The sequence below is a fragment of the Oncorhynchus mykiss genome, chromosome 32 (genome assembly GCF_013265735.2).
Source record: "Oncorhynchus mykiss isolate Arlee chromosome 32, USDA_OmykA_1.1, whole genome shotgun sequence".
In the NCBI taxonomy this organism is placed as follows: domain Eukaryota; kingdom Metazoa; phylum Chordata; class Actinopteri; order Salmoniformes; family Salmonidae; genus Oncorhynchus; species Oncorhynchus mykiss.
The window spans coordinates 10937659-10954693 of NC_050572.1; the positions used below are offsets into that span (position 1 = coordinate 10937659).

Genomic DNA, 17035 nt, shown 5'->3' on the forward strand with positions numbered 1-17035 from the left:
CCAATCAATGAGACAAGATTGGAGATGTTGGTTAGAGCTGCCTTGCTCTATAAAAACACTCACAAAATTTGAGTTTGCTATTCACAAGAAGCATTGCCTGATGTCAACCATGCCTCGAACAAAATATATCTAAGATTAAGAATTGTTGACTTGCATAAAGCTGGAAAGGTTTACAAAAGTATCTCTAAAAGCCTTGATGTTCATCCGTCCACGGTAAGACAAATTGTCTATAAATGGACAAAGTTCAGCACTGTTGCTACTCTCCCTAGGAGTGGCCGTCCTGCAAAGATGACTACGAGAGCACAGCGCAGAATGCTCAATGAGGCTAAGAAGAATCCTAGAGTGTCAGCTAAAGACTTACAGAAATCTCTGGAACATGCTCTTTGTTGACGAGTCTACGACATGTAAAACACAAACAAGAATGGTGTTCATGGGAGGACACCACGGAAGAAGCCACTGCTGTCCAAAAAAAACATTGCTGCACGTTTGAAGTTTGTAAAAGTGCACCTGGATGTTCCACAGCGTTACTGGTAAAATATTCTGTGGACAGATTAAACTACAGTTGAATTGTTTGGAAGGAAACACACAACACTATGTGTGGAGAACAAATAGGCACAGCACACCAACATCAAACCCTCATCCCAACTGTAAAGTATGGTGGAGAGAGCATCATGGTTTGGGGCTGCTTTGCTGCCTCGGGGCCTGGACAGCTTGCTATCATCGACAGATAAATGAATTCCCAAGTTTATCAAGACATTTTGCTGGAGAATGTTAGGCTATCTGTCCGCCAATTGAAGCTCAACAGAAGTTGGGTGACGCAACAGGACAAAGACTCAAAACACAGAAGTAAATCAACAACAGAATGGCTTCAACAGAATAAAATATGCCATCTGGTCAGAGTCCTGACCTCAACCTGATTTTTAAAAGTAGAAAAACAGATCCACACCACATTGGGTGAGGCGGGTTACAGGAGAGTATTTAGATGTTGAGGTTTAGAAAAATATAAAAAGATATGCAAAGAAAAAGATATAAAAAGATTATTACATAGGACACGACAAGACAAAGACGTCTGACTGCTACGCCATCTTGGATTCCTGCCACTGTATTTCACTCAGATTACACAGACCCACAAAGAACTTGAAAACAATCCAATTTTGATAAACTCCCATATCTACTGGGTGAAATCACACAGTGTGACATCACAGCAGCAAGATTTGTGACCTGTTGCCAGAAGAAAAGGGCAACCAGTGAAGAACAAACACCATTGTAAATACAACCCATATTTACGTGTATTTATTTTCCCTTTTGTATTTTAACTATTTGCACATCGTTACAACACTGTATATAGACATAATATGACATTTGAAATGTCTTTATTTCTTTTGGAACTTTTGGGAGTGTAATGTTCACTTTTTGTTGATCTATTTCACTTACTTTTGCAATGTAAACATATGTTTCCCATGCCAATAAAGCCCCTTAAATTGAAATAGAATTGAGAGAGATAAAGCACAAGCATGAGGACCAAACTTTTGAGTTTAACTCTGGACAACCGGTCCTATGAAAGTGGCTCACGGTTTAGCCAGGTAAATCTCTATGGCAACGAATCCTTCAGAATGAACCTGCTCTGGGGCAGGCTAACTCACGGCTAACTCCACTTACCCTGAATGAAACGACTGGTATGCGAGTCGAGGACCAATGAAATTAGGTTACCTCCCTCTCGCAAAGATTAAGTCATCATCCCCTTCATTTGGGGAAAATTACTGAATAAATATTTAATTTAAAAAACAAATGTTAAAATATATCACATTACACATGTAGTAATGAAGGAATGAATTTAAAAATTCACACACAGTAATGACATTTTATCAATAGGAGTGGGAAGAAAGGTGCTTGTGGTTGTGCATTGATAAGCAAACCACAGTCGGCATTTACGACGCCACTTCTAAAAGCCTTTTTCACACCATAACCTGATTCATTTGCAAGATAACATTCTTTCATTTAGATTTTCGGCACAAATGAAAATGTGGCACTGACTCGCCCATGGGTTGATGTTTCAGCATTATCTCAATGAAGAGTTCGGCACAGACAGAAGGGGAAACCCAGACGTGTCACAGGGGCTAGAAAAACCTGGAATCCCATTCGAATGTTTTCTCACCGGTGAGAGGAAGTGCAGTCGCGGGTGGTGGGAGAGAGGATACAACTCAGTGAGACTGGTCTGACATTCTGCAAAAAATAATTATCATCTGATCACAAATACATTTTTCTGTTCCCAAAACTAAAATCTGTTACAAACACAGTGAACAAATTTTAATAGACTTTTCCAAAGTTGTATAAGATTACGTGGTTTAAGGGTGCAAGGTCGGATTGAGTCTGCACACACGCAGACTTCACAGAGGAGGCGTTCCCTAATGAAAATATACAAATATATGCTACAACAAGCCAATAGGATCTCGCTATCCTGTGCTTGGCATTGCCCACCTCCTGCCCACTATACTTCATTTGCTACCACTGTAAACAACACACATTAACAATATTGGGTTACTTATAAATATCTTTTGAGTTCGGCATTCGACTAGCCATGTGCGACATGCACACGCAGTTACAAGCCTGCTAGTGATAATATCCACCGTTGTAGTACGGATAAAGCCTGACCTGGAATGTGAGGGTAACTGAAGCTGGCAAACTTTAGAAAACGCTGAATAGATTTAGCTTGCTTCGTAGGATACACCTCTGGAGTGACAGCAACCCATGCTTTGGTTTTGTTTACCTGGCCACTAATGTAAACTTTTTAGCATTTGTGTCACAAATCTAAGTCAATGATACCTATATTAGCATTTTCACGCTTCATGTCCAAATCATCCTAAAGTATCTAAAAAAATGTATTGTGTAACACAATTAAGTTACCTTTAGACGATTTAGCTATGAAGCGAAAAAATGCTAATATATTTACCATTTACTTGCATTGGGGCAGGGGGCAGGTAGCCTAGTGGTTAGAGTGTTGGACTAGTAACCAAAATGTTGCTGTATTGAATCCCTGAGCTGACAGGGTAAAAATATGTTGTTCTACCCCTGAGCAAGGCAGTTAACCCACTGTTCCCAGGCTGTCATTCTAAATAAGAATTTGATTCAGAGGGGTTGAGTTAAATGCAGAAGACTCACTTCAGTTGAAGGCAGTCAGCTGTACAAATGACTAGGTATTCCTCTTTCCCATTGGATGTGTGCCACAAATGCTAAAAAGTTAACATTTGAAACAGCAGCCAGGAAAACAAAACCGAAGCATGGGTTGCTGGCATACCTCGTCCATAAACTGCTTGCAGGGTAAGGAAATCAATATGTAATTTGGGTGAAATCTCCCTTTAACAATGGGGTGGATACTTTAAAAAATAATCCCCTAATAGCAGGAGCAGCACCATCTAGAACCTGGTAATATCATGATATAGGATGGGTCATAAACCCAATGACTAATTTCTCTGAACAGGGGAATACAACAATTACCAAATTCACTGAGAATGCTTCACATAGGATGAAGAAGCAATACGCCAAGCCGCAGCTCCATACTACTAGTCAAACATAGAGGACTGATACCAAATACTTATGATTGGCTGCGGGTTGTGTCAGTAAATACTTATGATTGGCTGCGGGTTGTGTCAGTAAATACTTATGATTGGCTGCGGGTTGTGTCAGTAAATACCTATGATTGGCTGTGGGTTGTGTCAGTAAATACCTATGATTCGCTGTGGGTTGTGTCAGTAAATACTTATGATTGGCTGCGGGTTGTGTCAGTAAATACTTATGATTGGCTGTGGGTTGTGTCAGTAAATACTTATGATTGGCTGCGGGTTGTGTCAGTAAATACTTATGATTGGCTGCGGGTTGTGTCAGTAAATACTTATGATTGGCTGCGGGTTGTATCAGTAAATACTTATGATTGGCTGTGGGTTGTGTCAGTAAATACCTATAATTGGCTGTGGGTTGTGTCAGTAAATACTTATGATTGGCTGCGGGTTGTGTCAGTAAATACTTATGATTGGCTGCGGGTTGTGTCAGTAAATACTTATGATTGGCTGCGGGTTGTGTCAGTAAATACTTATGATTGGCTGTGGGTTGTGTCAGTAAATACTTATGATTGGCTGCGGGTTGTGTCAGTAAATACTTATGATTGGCTGCAGGTTGTGTCAGTAAATACTTATGATTGGCTGTGGGTTGTGTCAGTAAATACTTATGATTGGCTGCGGGTTGTGTCAGTAAATACCTATGATTGGCTGTGGGTTGTGTCAGTAAATACTTATGATTGGCTGCGGGTTGTGTCAGTAAATACCTATGATTGGCTGTGGGTTGTGTCAGTAAATACTTATGATTGGCTGCGGGTTGTGTCAGTAAATACCTATGATTGGCTGTGGGTTGTGTCAGTAAATACTTATGATTGGCTGCGGGTTGTGTCAGTAAATACCTATGATTGGCTGTGGGTTGTGTCAGTGCCTGGCTTTTGACCACTTCTTTGGATTCCTCATGTCTTACTCATTGTTAGAAAAAGGTTTGGTCCAAATCGGATGTTAGGTACTATAATTATTGAATATTGTAATACTATAAATTAAAATGGCCAATTTAGGTGCAATCAAATTATAGTTCAACAAAATAATGCTTCTGGAATGCTAATCTTACCGGTTTTGTAACTACAGAAAGGATTTCATAACAATCTGAGATGGTGGGTGTCATGGCTTACTGAAATGACATGGAACGACCCGGGAAAGAGAAAGAAAGAACGGTAGAGACAGGCGATGGAGAGTCAGCACACGCCGACGCGCGCTCGTGTGTGTGGGTGGGTGCGTGCGTGAGTGCGTGCGTATGTGTGTGCGTTTGTGAGAGTCTGGTAGAAATGGATTACTCTCAGATTAGAGTACTGTGCGTGGCTGAGAGCTGTAGCACTGCATGCTTGGCATGCCCACATTTGATTAGCAAAAAACTTTTTTCTCTCTCTTTTTTCTACTCTCCTCTGCTCCTGACCTCATGTGCTGCCATAGAAATAGAATGAATAGAACGGACATCTCCATTCCTGTCAATGATGGCATAATGGTTGGGACTGGCGGCCATTACGAGTGTACCCATAGGCACAAAGCAGGAAGTAAAATATGTGCTGTGATTTGTTGATTAAACTCAACTGACATTTCAGATGTAATTCCACTGCATGAGCCAGTTAGAGCCAGACTCAGTAAGTGTCACTTCCGTTATTTTGTTTACATTTTAGATTTAGTTTTTGTCGGGGCGAACAAACAAACCCAGGCAAGACGTCATAACATGCTCTAGAGACTAGGCTACCTGAGGGTTCTGAAGTGGTCCAGCCATATCAAGCAGTATTCTAACTACAACAAGCATGTAGGCTTCTAGCTTGCTAACTAGTTTCACTTACCAGTAGACGGCTAGCTCAGGCTTTAGTGATTATCACTGGCGCTGTTCTACACCTGCATTGCTTGCTCTTTGTGGTTTGAGGCTGGGTTTCTGTGCAGCACTTTGTGACATCGTCTGATGCAAGAAGGGCTTTATAAATACATTTGATTGATTGATTGATTGATTGATTCAGAGCAGCATGATCCTGGCACTGTGAGGAATCCCTGCCTTGCTGAATGAAAAAAAAAAACATAATTCCAGTTTCCAGTTTCATTCAAAAAATCTAGTTAGCAACATAAAAGCAACACCACCGTTGTTTTCAAACACTGTCACTTCCTATGACAAAAAAACACACAAAAAGGAGCTTCAGGACAGCAATCACTAACCTCTATTTGGACAACAACTTCTACTTCATCAGGTCAGCTGCTGTGGATGTTCTGTTTACTCTGGACAAATCCCCGGGACTCGGAAAAGAAATGGTGCAAAAGGGTCAGACTGATAAAACTACGTTGGCACATAAACCGCTCCTACCCGCCGTTCTTCAAACCTACAGTCATTGGAGAAGCAGCTGGACGAAAACTCTGAGTGACGGGACCTGAAGAACTGTAATATCCTGTTTCTCCGAGTCGTGGCTGAACAAGGACATGGATCATATACATCAAGCTGTTTGTTTCTATGCATCGTCAAGACCGAACGACAGCTTCGGATAAGGTTAAGGGAGGAGGTGTGTAATTGCATTGATTACTGCATTGCTGGGGTTAGAGCTTGCAAGAAAAGCATGTCACTATACTGGCAGTGGTGTAAAGTACTTAAGTAAAAATACTTTAAAGTACTACTTAAGTAGTGTATCTGTACTTTATTTTACTATTTATATTTTTGACTACTTTTACTTTTACTTCACTACATTCCTTAAGAAAATATTGTACTTTTTACTCCATACATTTTCCTTGACACCCAAAAGTACTTGTTAGATTTTGAATGCTTAGCAGGACAGGAAAATAGTCAAATTCATGCACTTATCAACCCGAACATCCCTGGTCATCCCTACTACATCTGATCTGGCGGACTCACTAAACACACATGCTTCATTTGTAAATGATGTCTGAATGTTGGAGTGTGACCGTGGCTTACGTAAATTAAAAAAAAACAAGGAAATGGTACCATCTGGTTTGTTTAATATAAGGAATTTGAAATGATTTAGACTTTTATTTTTTAATTTTTAATTTTGAAGTATATTTTAAACCAACTACTTTTATACTTTAACCAAATACTTTTATACTTTAACCAAATACTTTTATACTTTAACCAACTACTTTTATACTTTAACCAAATACTTTTATACTTTAACCAAATACTTTTATACTTTAACCAACTACTTTTATACTTTAACCAACTACTTTTATACTTTAACCAAATACTTTTATACTTTAACCAAATACTTTTATACTTTAACCAAATACTTTTATACTTTAACCAAATACTTTTATACTTTAACCAAATACTTTTATACTTTAACCAAATACTTTTATACTTTAACCAAATACTTTTATACTTTAACCAAATACTTTTATACTTTAACCAAATACTTTTATACTTTAACCAAATACTTTTATACTTTAACCAAATACTTTTATACTTATACTCCAGTAGAATTTTGCTGGGTGAATTTTACTTTTACTTGAGTCATTTTCTATTAAGGTCTTTACTTTTACTACAGTATGATAGTTTGGTACTTTTTCCACCAATGTATACTTGTGCATGTGGCATTACAATTTGAAACTAAGACCTCACTCGAGGAGCTGTATAGGGCCATAAGCAAACATGAAAATGCACATCCAAAGGTGGCGCTCTTAGTGGCCAGTGATTTTAATGCAGGGAAATTGAAATCCGTTTTACCCCATTTTTACCAGCATGTCACCTGTCCAACCTGAGGTGAAAAACTCTAGACCACATTTACTCTACACACATACAAAACTCTAGACCACATTTACTCCACACACATACAAAACTCTAGACCACATTTACTCTACACACATACAAAACTCTAGACCACATTTACTCTACACACATACAAAACTCTAGACCACATTTACTCTACACACATACAAAACTCTAGACCACATTTACTCCACACACATACAAAACTCTAGACCACATTTACTCTACACACATACAAAACTCTAGACCACATTTACTCCACACACATACAAAACTCTAGACCACATTTACTCTACACACATACAAAACTCTAGACCACATTTACTCTACACACATACAAAACTCTAGACCACATTTACTCTACACACATACAAAACTCTAGACCACATTTACTCTACACACATACAAAACTCTAGACCACATTTACTCCACACACATACAAAACTCTAGACCACATTTACTCCACACACATACAAAACTCTAGACCACATTTACTCCACACACATACAAAACTCTAGACCACATTTACTCCACACACATACAAAACTCTAGACCACATTTACTCTACACACATACAAAACTCTAGACCACATTTACTCCACACACATACAAAACTCTAGACCACATTTACTCCACACACATACAAAACTCTCCCCGCCCTCCCTTTGGCAAATCTGACACATACAAAAATCTCCCGCTTACAAGCAAAAACTCAAACAGGAAGTACCAACGTTCAATACGGAAGCGTTCCGATGAAGCGGTTGCTAAGCTACAGGACTGTTCCACTAGTACAGACTGGAATATGTTCCGGGATTCATCCAATTAACATTGAAGAGTTTACCACATCAGTCACCGTCTTCAATAATAAGTACATTGACGACGTCGTCCCCACACTGACCATATGTACATATCCCAACCAAAAGTAATGGATTACAGGCAACTAAGCTAAAGGCTATAGCTTCCGCTTTCAAGGAGCGGGATCAAAATCCGGACACTTATAAGAAATCCCACTACGGCCTCCGACGAGCCATCAAACAGGCAAAGCGTCAACACAGAACTAAGATTGAATCCTACTACGCCGGCTTTGATGCTAGTCGGATGTGGCAGGGCTTGCAAACTATCACGATTACAAAGGAAAACCCTGGCCGCGAGCTGCCCAGTGACGCGAGCCTACCAGATGATCTAGATTCCTTCCATCCTCGCTTCGAGGCAAGCAACACCAAATCATGCATGAGAGCCCCAGCTGTTCCGGACGACTGTGCGATCTTGCTCTCCTTAGCCAATGTGAGCAAGACCTTTATGCGGGTTAACATTAACAAGTCTGCTGGGCCAGACGGATTACCAGGATGCATACTCAGAGCACACGCTGACCAGCAGGCAAATGTCTTCACTAACATTTTCAACTTCTCCCTGACACAGTCTGCAATACCTCACACTGCACGTTCAAACTAAAACAATGTCACTAATAATGCCGTGAAAAATGCCCCTTGGATATGAATTCAGAGGGCAGATATTATTAAATATTAAATAATTACACCATTATGACCTCATTAAAGGCAACACTCAAGTCCTACTTAAATTCGAACTGGATTTAACGAAAAATGACATGAAAAGCACACATTTGTAAATCCCAAACTCTAAAAGTAATTGGAAAGGTAAATACAAATTATTTGTGACATTGTTGTTACAATAAAGAATGTAAACAAGATGCTGTGTTTTTATTTACAGTAGTGATGGACAGCTGGTGGCATTTTGAAAACAGGTTTTCAAACACGTAGCCCGATTAGCAGGACAATAGACTCTTTAAAGCCCTGCTACTGTTGATGTGAAAGTCACACCTTTCCAGTACTCCTGAGCGCATCCCAAACTCCACCCTTAACACAGTTACCATTCAAAAACGAGCTGTTAATCTAAAAAAAAAAAAATGATATTGCGACCTAAAGAGCACAGACAAAATGGACATAGTTTTCATCAAGCCAGCTTCTTTCTATGGTGCTACCCAGTAACAATGGACATAGTTTTCATCAAGCCAGCTTCATTCTATGGTGCTACCCTGTAACAATGGACATAGTTTTCATCAAGCCAGCTTCATTCTATGGTGCTACCCTGTAACAATGGACATAGTTTTCATCAAGCCAGCTTCATTCTATGGTGCTACCCTGTAACAATGGACATAGTTTTCATCAAGCCAGCTTCATTCTATGGTGCTACCCTGTAACAATGGACATAGTTTTCATCAAGCCAGCTTCTTTCTATGGTGCTACCCTGTAACAATGGACATAGTTTTCATCAAGCCAGCTTCATTCTATGGTGCTACCCTGTAACAATGGACATAGTTTTCATCAAGCCAGCTTCTTTCTATGGTGCTACCCTGTAACAATGGACATAGTTTTCATCAAGCCAGCTTCATTCTATGGTGCTACCCTGTAACAATGGACATAGTTTTCATCAAGCCAGCTTCATTCTATGGTGCTACCCTGTAACAATGTATGCTGAGAGGCGGGAAGCAAGTTCAGGGAGTGAAAACATTTAAGATTGCAACCTTACAGTTAACTAGTCCAACGCTCTAACCACCTGCCTCTCGTAGCACTCCACAAGGAGACTGCCTGTTACGCGAATGCAGTAGAAGCCAAGGTAAGTTGCTAGCTAGCATTAAACTTATCTTATAAAAATCAATCAATCATAATCACTAGTTAACTACACATGGTTGATGATATTACTAGTTTATCTAGCGTGTCCTGCGCTGCATATAATCATTGCAACGCAGGGGATGATTAAACAAAAGCGCATTTGCGAAAAAAGCACAATCGTTGCACGACTGTACCTAACCATAAACACCAATGCCTTTCTTAAAATCAATACACAGAAGTATATCTTTTTAAACCTGCATATTTAGCTAAAAGAAATCCAGGTTAGCAGGCAATATTAACCAGGTGAAATTGTGTCACTTCTCTTGCGTTCATTGCATGCAGAGTCAGGGTATATGCAACAGTTTGGGCTGCCTGGCTCATTGCGAACTAATTTGCCAGAATTTTACGTAATTATGACATAACATTGAAGGTTGTACAATGTAACAGGAATATTTAGACTTATGGATGCCACCCGTTAGATAAAATATGGAACGGTTCCGTATTTCACTGAAATAATAAATGTTTTGTTTTCGAAATGATAGTTTACGGATTCGACCATATTAATGACCAAAGTCTTGTATTTCTGTGTGTTATTATGTTTTAATTAAGTCTATGATTTGATATTTGATAGAGCAGTCTGACTGAGCGGTGGTAGGCAGCAGCAGGCTCGTAAGCATTCATTCAAACAGCACTTTCGTGCGTTTTGCCAGCAGCTCTTCGCAATGCTTCAAGCATTGAGCTGTTTATGACTTCAAGCCTATCAACTCCCGAGATTAGGCTGGTGTAACCGATGTGAAATGGCTAGCTAGTTAGCGGGGTGCACGCTAATAGCATTTCAAACGTCACTCGCTTTGAGACTTGGAGTAGTTGTTCCCCTTGCCCTGCAAGGGCCGTGGCTTTTGTGGAGCGATGGGTAACGATGCTTCGAGGGTGGCTGTTGTCGATGTGCTCCTGGTTCGAGCCCAGGGAGGAGCGAGGAGAGGGACTGAAGCTTTACTGTTACACTGGCAATACTAAAGTGCCTATAAGAACATCCAATAGTCAAAGATATATAAAATACAAATGGTATAGAGAGAAATAGTCCTATAAATACTATATTAACTACAACCTAAAACTTCTTACCTGGGAATATTGAAGACTCATGTTAAAAGGAACCACCAGCTTTCATATGTTCTCATGTTCTGAGCAAGGAACTTAAACGTTAGCTTTTTTACATGGCACATATTGCACTTTTACTTTCTTATCCAACCCTTTGTTTTTGCATTATTTAAACCAAATTGAACATGTTTCATTATTTATTTGAGGCTAAATGGATTTTTATTGATGTATTATATTAAGTTAAAATAAGTGTTCATTCAGTATTGTTGTAATTGTCATTATTACAAATAAATAAATAAAAAATTGGCAGATTAATCTGTATCTGCTTTTTTTGGTCCTCCAATAATCGGTATCGGTATCAGCGTTGAAAAATCATAATCGGTCGACCTCTAACGCACAAATACAAATATAGAGAAATAGGTATAGGTATAGAGAAATAGTCCTATAATAACTAAACCAAATTGAACATGTTTCATTATTTATTTACGACTAAATAGAATTGTTATTATATTAAGTTAAAATAAAAGTGTTTGACACTTTTAATGACAATTCAGTATTGTTGTAATTGTCATTATTACAAATATATACATGTAAAAATCAGCCGATTAATCTGTATCAGCTTTTTTTGGTCCTCCAATAATCTGTATCGGCTTTTTTTGGTCCTCCAATAATCTGTATCGGCTTTTTTTTGGTCCTCCAATAATCTGTATCGGCTTTTTTTGGTCCTCCAATAATCTGTATCGGCTTTTTTTGGTCCTCCAATAATCTGTATCGGCTTTTTTTGGTCCTCCAATAATCTGTATCGGCTTTTTTTGGTCCTCCAATAATCTGTATCGGCTTTTTTTGGTCCTCCAATAATCTGTATCGGCTTTTTTTGGTCCTCCAATAATCTGTATCGGCTTTTTTTGGTCCTACAATAATCTATATCGGCGTTGAAAAATCGGTCGACCTCTAACTTTTACCCCTACCTACATGTACATATAACCTCCACCACCTCGTACCCCTGCACATTGACTCAGTACCGGTACCCCTGCACATCGACTCAGTACCGGTACCCCTGCACATTGACTCAGTACCGGTACCCCTGCACATTGACTCAGTACCGGTACCCCTGCACATTGACTCAGTACCGGTACCCCTGCACATTGACTCAGTACCGGTACCCCTGCACATTGACTCAGTACCGGTACCCCTGCACATTGACTCAGTACCGGTACCCCTGCACATTGACTCAGTACCGGTACCCCTGCACATTGACTCAGTACCGGTACCCCTGCACATTGACTCAGTACCGGTACCCCTTCACATTGACTCAGTACCGGTACCCCTGCACATTGACTCAGTACCGGTACCCCTGCACATTGACTCAGTACCGGTACCCCTGCACATTGACTCAGTACCGGTACCCCTTCACATTGACTCAGTACCGGTACCCCTGCACATTGACTCAGTACCGGTACCCCTGCACATTGACTCAGTACCGGTACCCCTGCACATTGACTCAGTACCGGTACCCCTGCACATTGACTCAGTACCGGTACCCCTGCACATTGACTCAGTACCGGTACCCCTGCACATTGACTCAGTACCGGTACCCCTGCATATTGACTCAGTACCGGTACCCTGCACATTGACTCAGTACCGGTACCCCTGCATATTGACTCAGTACCGGTACCCCTGCACATTGACTCAGTACCGGTACCCCTGCACATTGACTCAGTACCGGTACCCCTGCACATTGACTCAGTACCGGTACCCCTGCACATTGACTCAGTACCGGTACCCCTGCATATTGACTCAGTACCGGTACCCTGCACATTGACTCAGTACCGGTACCCCTGCATATTGACTCAGTACCGGTACCCCTGCACATTGACTCAGTACCGGTACCCCTGCACATTGACTCAGTACCGGTACCCCTGCACATTGACTCAGTACCGGTACCCCTGCACATTGACTCAGTACCGGTACCCCTGCACATTGACTCAGTACCGGTACCCCTGCACATTGACTCAGTACCGGTACCCCTGCACATTGACTCAGTACCGGTACCCCTGCACATTGACTCAGTACCGGTACCCCTGCACATTGACTCAGTACCGGTACCCCTGCACATTGACTCAGTACCGGTACCCCTGCACATTGACTCAGTACCGGTACCCCTGCACATTGACTCAGTACCGGTACCCCTGCATATTGACTCAGTACCGGTACCCCTGCACATTGACTCAGTACCGGTACCCCTGCACATTGACTCAGTACCGGTACCCCTGCACATTGACTCAGTACCGCTACAGTAAATAGCCTCGTTATTATTTATACTATTTTCTATTTTGATTTGCTAATGTTCTTACTTTTTAACTCTGCACTGTTGGGAAGGGGCTCCTAGGTAAGCATTTCACTGTGAGCTCTACACATAATGTATTCGGCGCATGTGACCAATCAAATTTGATGAGATATTTTGTATTTGACACACCCACTTGCATGGCCCTTCAGTACAAAAACGAATTTGAGTCGACACACTTCTACTGCTATCTTTTTACGACGGCTACTGTCTGACAACACCTCAGTTATAAGACGCATGATGAAGCTTGTGTTATAGTACTATTCATTAGATTCCCGAACATGTCAGGACACACCAGATCTCTTGTTTAGTCGCTTTTATAGCCTTTCCTACGCACCCTACATTCACACCTGGAACAGACACTCAGCTCTGTACTGCTTTGTGGGTTAGGTGTGTATGTTTGTAGGTTAGGTTGTGTGTGTGTGTGTGTGTGTGTGTGTGTGTGTGTGTGTGTGTGTGTGTGTGTGTGTGTGTCCATCCTTCCCTCCCCCAGGGGGAGTCCTAGCAGAGGTACTATACCTTCATGCCTCAACACAGTAAACAAACACACATCATTATACACCAACCTACACACACTTGAGGAGAGTTGAGAAGACACTGTTAGTATTACTGTCATTGTCAGTTAACATATTGTAACCCAGGGTCATTACAATATCAACTGTTGAGAACAAGGGCCCATTAGCGTACATGAATAGGCAAGTAACATAATTAACTGAATCAAGTCTGGACCAAGACAGCGCTGTGTGTGTGTGTGTGTGTGTGTGTGTGTGTGTGTGTGTGTGGCAGCTTAAAACACATTATGGATGTACAACAGCCGGTGGCGGGAGCCTGAAACGAACACACACACGCACACACTCACGCACACAGACACTGCCTGCCGTAGCTACAGTTTGTTCGTGTGAAACAACAGCACATCCAGGTGAATCGTGACAATGAGGTGACAGAGAGAGGGGGTCAGGGAGGTAACGCGACTAACGCTTAACGACCAACCACAACACACACACGGAAGGAAAATGTTTCTATATGTATATGGCGGTACTCACGCTTTTCTTCCGTAAGTGCAGTCCATGTTTCAACAGTCCTGGTAAATCCCGGATCTTCTGCCTGAGCTGAACCTGGTCTCGAGCTCCGGTGTTCCGGTTATTCCACCGCCAGCCGCTGACCATACCGTCTTCCCCACCAGGCTCCGAGTCCTCCATGTCTGTCTCTCGCTGTCTCTCCAACTCCCGCTCCTCTTCTCTCCTCTCACACGCAAACACACCAGTTACGGATCATTGTCGTCTCTCTCTCTCCGCCTAGAACTCTCATTCACACACCGATCTGCGTCTGTTCAGCAACGAACAAACCGCGCGCCTTAATGACCTATAGCCGCAGCAGCACGCGACGCTTCTCAACCCACGTCCTCCTCCTCCTCTTCTTCCCTTGTACTATCAGTGTGTGACTGACTGTGTGTTTGTGTGGGGAGGGACTCGCAGAGGAATATCATTGCATAATATCCACTAGTCAGTCTGTCAGCAGTCAGACACAGGAGTCATAACACCTTGATAAACATGTAATACATTGTATGTACATTATCCCCGTTTTTTAATCCTAATTAGATACATTGATAATAATAACACATTTAGGCTACATATCAATGTTGACAAATGAGGGCCAAGCATATAACTGTTGTATTAAAGAGTATTTTCTGTGGCATTCAGAAACAAAATGGTGGAAAGGACAGACTGGAGGCTAGACCAACCTGCATGTGGCTCCAATTTCCATAGGTAAACAAAGGGCCATTAGGTTACACCATCAGGGTGTGTGTGTGAATGTGTGCATTTTTCTAAACTGAAGTCACCTGACAGTGGGATAATGTCACGAAGCTATGAAGTGTACATTCCACACACAGGTCTCTGTCTCATTCTCTCTCGTTCACTCTTTCTCTCTCTCTCTCTCTCTCTCTCTCTCTCTCTCTCTCTCTCTCTCTCTCTCTCTCTCTCTCTCTCTCTCTCTCTCTCTCTCTCTCTCTCTCTCTCTCTCTCTCTCTCTCACACACACACATATATACAGGGGGTCTAAGTGAATGGGCTGAAGTCAGTAAGTGTGTTGTATAACTGAGATGTCATGTCTGTTATCCAGAGTCTTAATCTCACATAATTGGCCCCTTTCATCCACTCAGATTACACACACACACACACACACACACACACACACACAGTCTTGTACAGCTAACCTTGTTAGGACACAATTCAGTCCCATTCAAATCCTATTTTCCCTAACCCCTAATGCTAAACCCTAACCTGTCCCCTTACCCTTAACCTAACGATAATTCTAACCCTAACCCTAACCCTAACCCTAACCCTAACTCTAAACCTACCCCTAACCCTTAACATAATTCTAACCCTAACACTAATTCTAATCCTAACCCCCCCCTAGAAAAAGCATTTGATCTCGTGACTAACAAAATGTTCCCAGTTGGTCAAATTTTTACACATACACACACAGCCCATGTCTGGTTTATGTAAGTGTATTTGAGTGTTTCACCCTCCAAACTCTCTCCGTGTCTCTAAAAGATGGCTGGTTTAGGTCTCATGACAACTGTGCACTAGACTTGATACAAAATATTGTGTAGTAATGTAATTCTTCACTGGATCAGTCTGAAACTTTTGTGCACGCACTGCTGCCATCTGGTGGCCAAAATCGAAACTACACCTAGACTCCTATCTGAAAGTATGACCTTTCTCTTGCATTTCAAATATCTTTTACCAGATCTAGTGTGTTATATTCTCCCACATTAAATTCACATCACATTTCCACAAACTTCCAAGTGTTTCCTTTTCAAATGGTATCAAGAATATGCAAATCCTTGCTTTAGGTCCTGAGCTACAGGAAGTTAGATTTGGGTATGTCATTTTAGGAGAAAGGAGGAGGAGAAAAAAGTGTACGATCATTAAGTTAAAAGCATTCGATTGGTGTAAGCATTGGCTAGAGGGCGTTTCCACTATTGTTAAACCCATGACTGATTTATATTTGATTTGGATCCCCATTAGCCGACGCCAATGGCCAACGGCACTCCCATTGGCACTCAAGCAGTGGCAGAGAGCAACATCTCTGTCTCTACAATACTGTCAGGCTCCCTCAAGCAGTGGCAGAGAGCAACATCTCTGTCTCTACAATACTGTCAGGCTCCCTCAAGCAGTGGCAGAGAGCAACATCTCTGTCTCTACAATACTGTCAGTCTCCCTCAAGCAGTGGCAAAGAGCAATGTCTCTGTCTCTACAATACTGTCAGTCTCCCTCAAGCAGTGGCAGAGAGCAACATCTCTGTCTCTACAATACTGTCAGGCTCCCTCAAGCAGTGGCAGAGAGCAACATCTCTGTCTCTACAATACTGTCAGAATCCCTCAAGCAGTGGCAGAGAGCAACATCTCTGTCTCTACAATACTGTCAGTCTCCCTCAAGCAGTGGCAGAGAGCAACATCTCTGTCTCTACAATACTGTCAGTCTCCCTCAAGCAGTGGCAGAGAGCAACATCTCTGTCTCTACAATACTGTCAGTCTCCCTCAAGCAGTAAGCAGAGGCCCTGTCTGCCTCTGACTCTCTGCCTGTCCCTGCACTGGGGGACCCTCCAGTAGCATCGATCCCACCTGCTGCTACCT

The 17035-nt window shown here is 41.6% G+C and overlaps 1 protein-coding gene across 3 annotated transcripts in view; it reads right to left on the reverse strand.

The window, feature by feature from the left end:
- The window catches only part of LOC110487912 (rap guanine nucleotide exchange factor 5), an 84181-nt gene extending 69364 nt beyond the window's left edge, over positions 1-14817 (reverse strand). For all 3 annotated transcript variants that reach the window (XM_036970893.1, XM_036970894.1, XM_036970892.1), the window contains exon 1: positions 14439-14817. In XM_036970893.1, the coding sequence (XP_036826788.1) occupies positions 14439-14594 (156 nt within the window). In that variant the 5' untranslated portion in view covers positions 14595-14817. The remainder of the gene's footprint in view (positions 1-14438) is intronic.
- Between the last annotated feature and the right edge of the window lie 2218 nt (positions 14818-17035).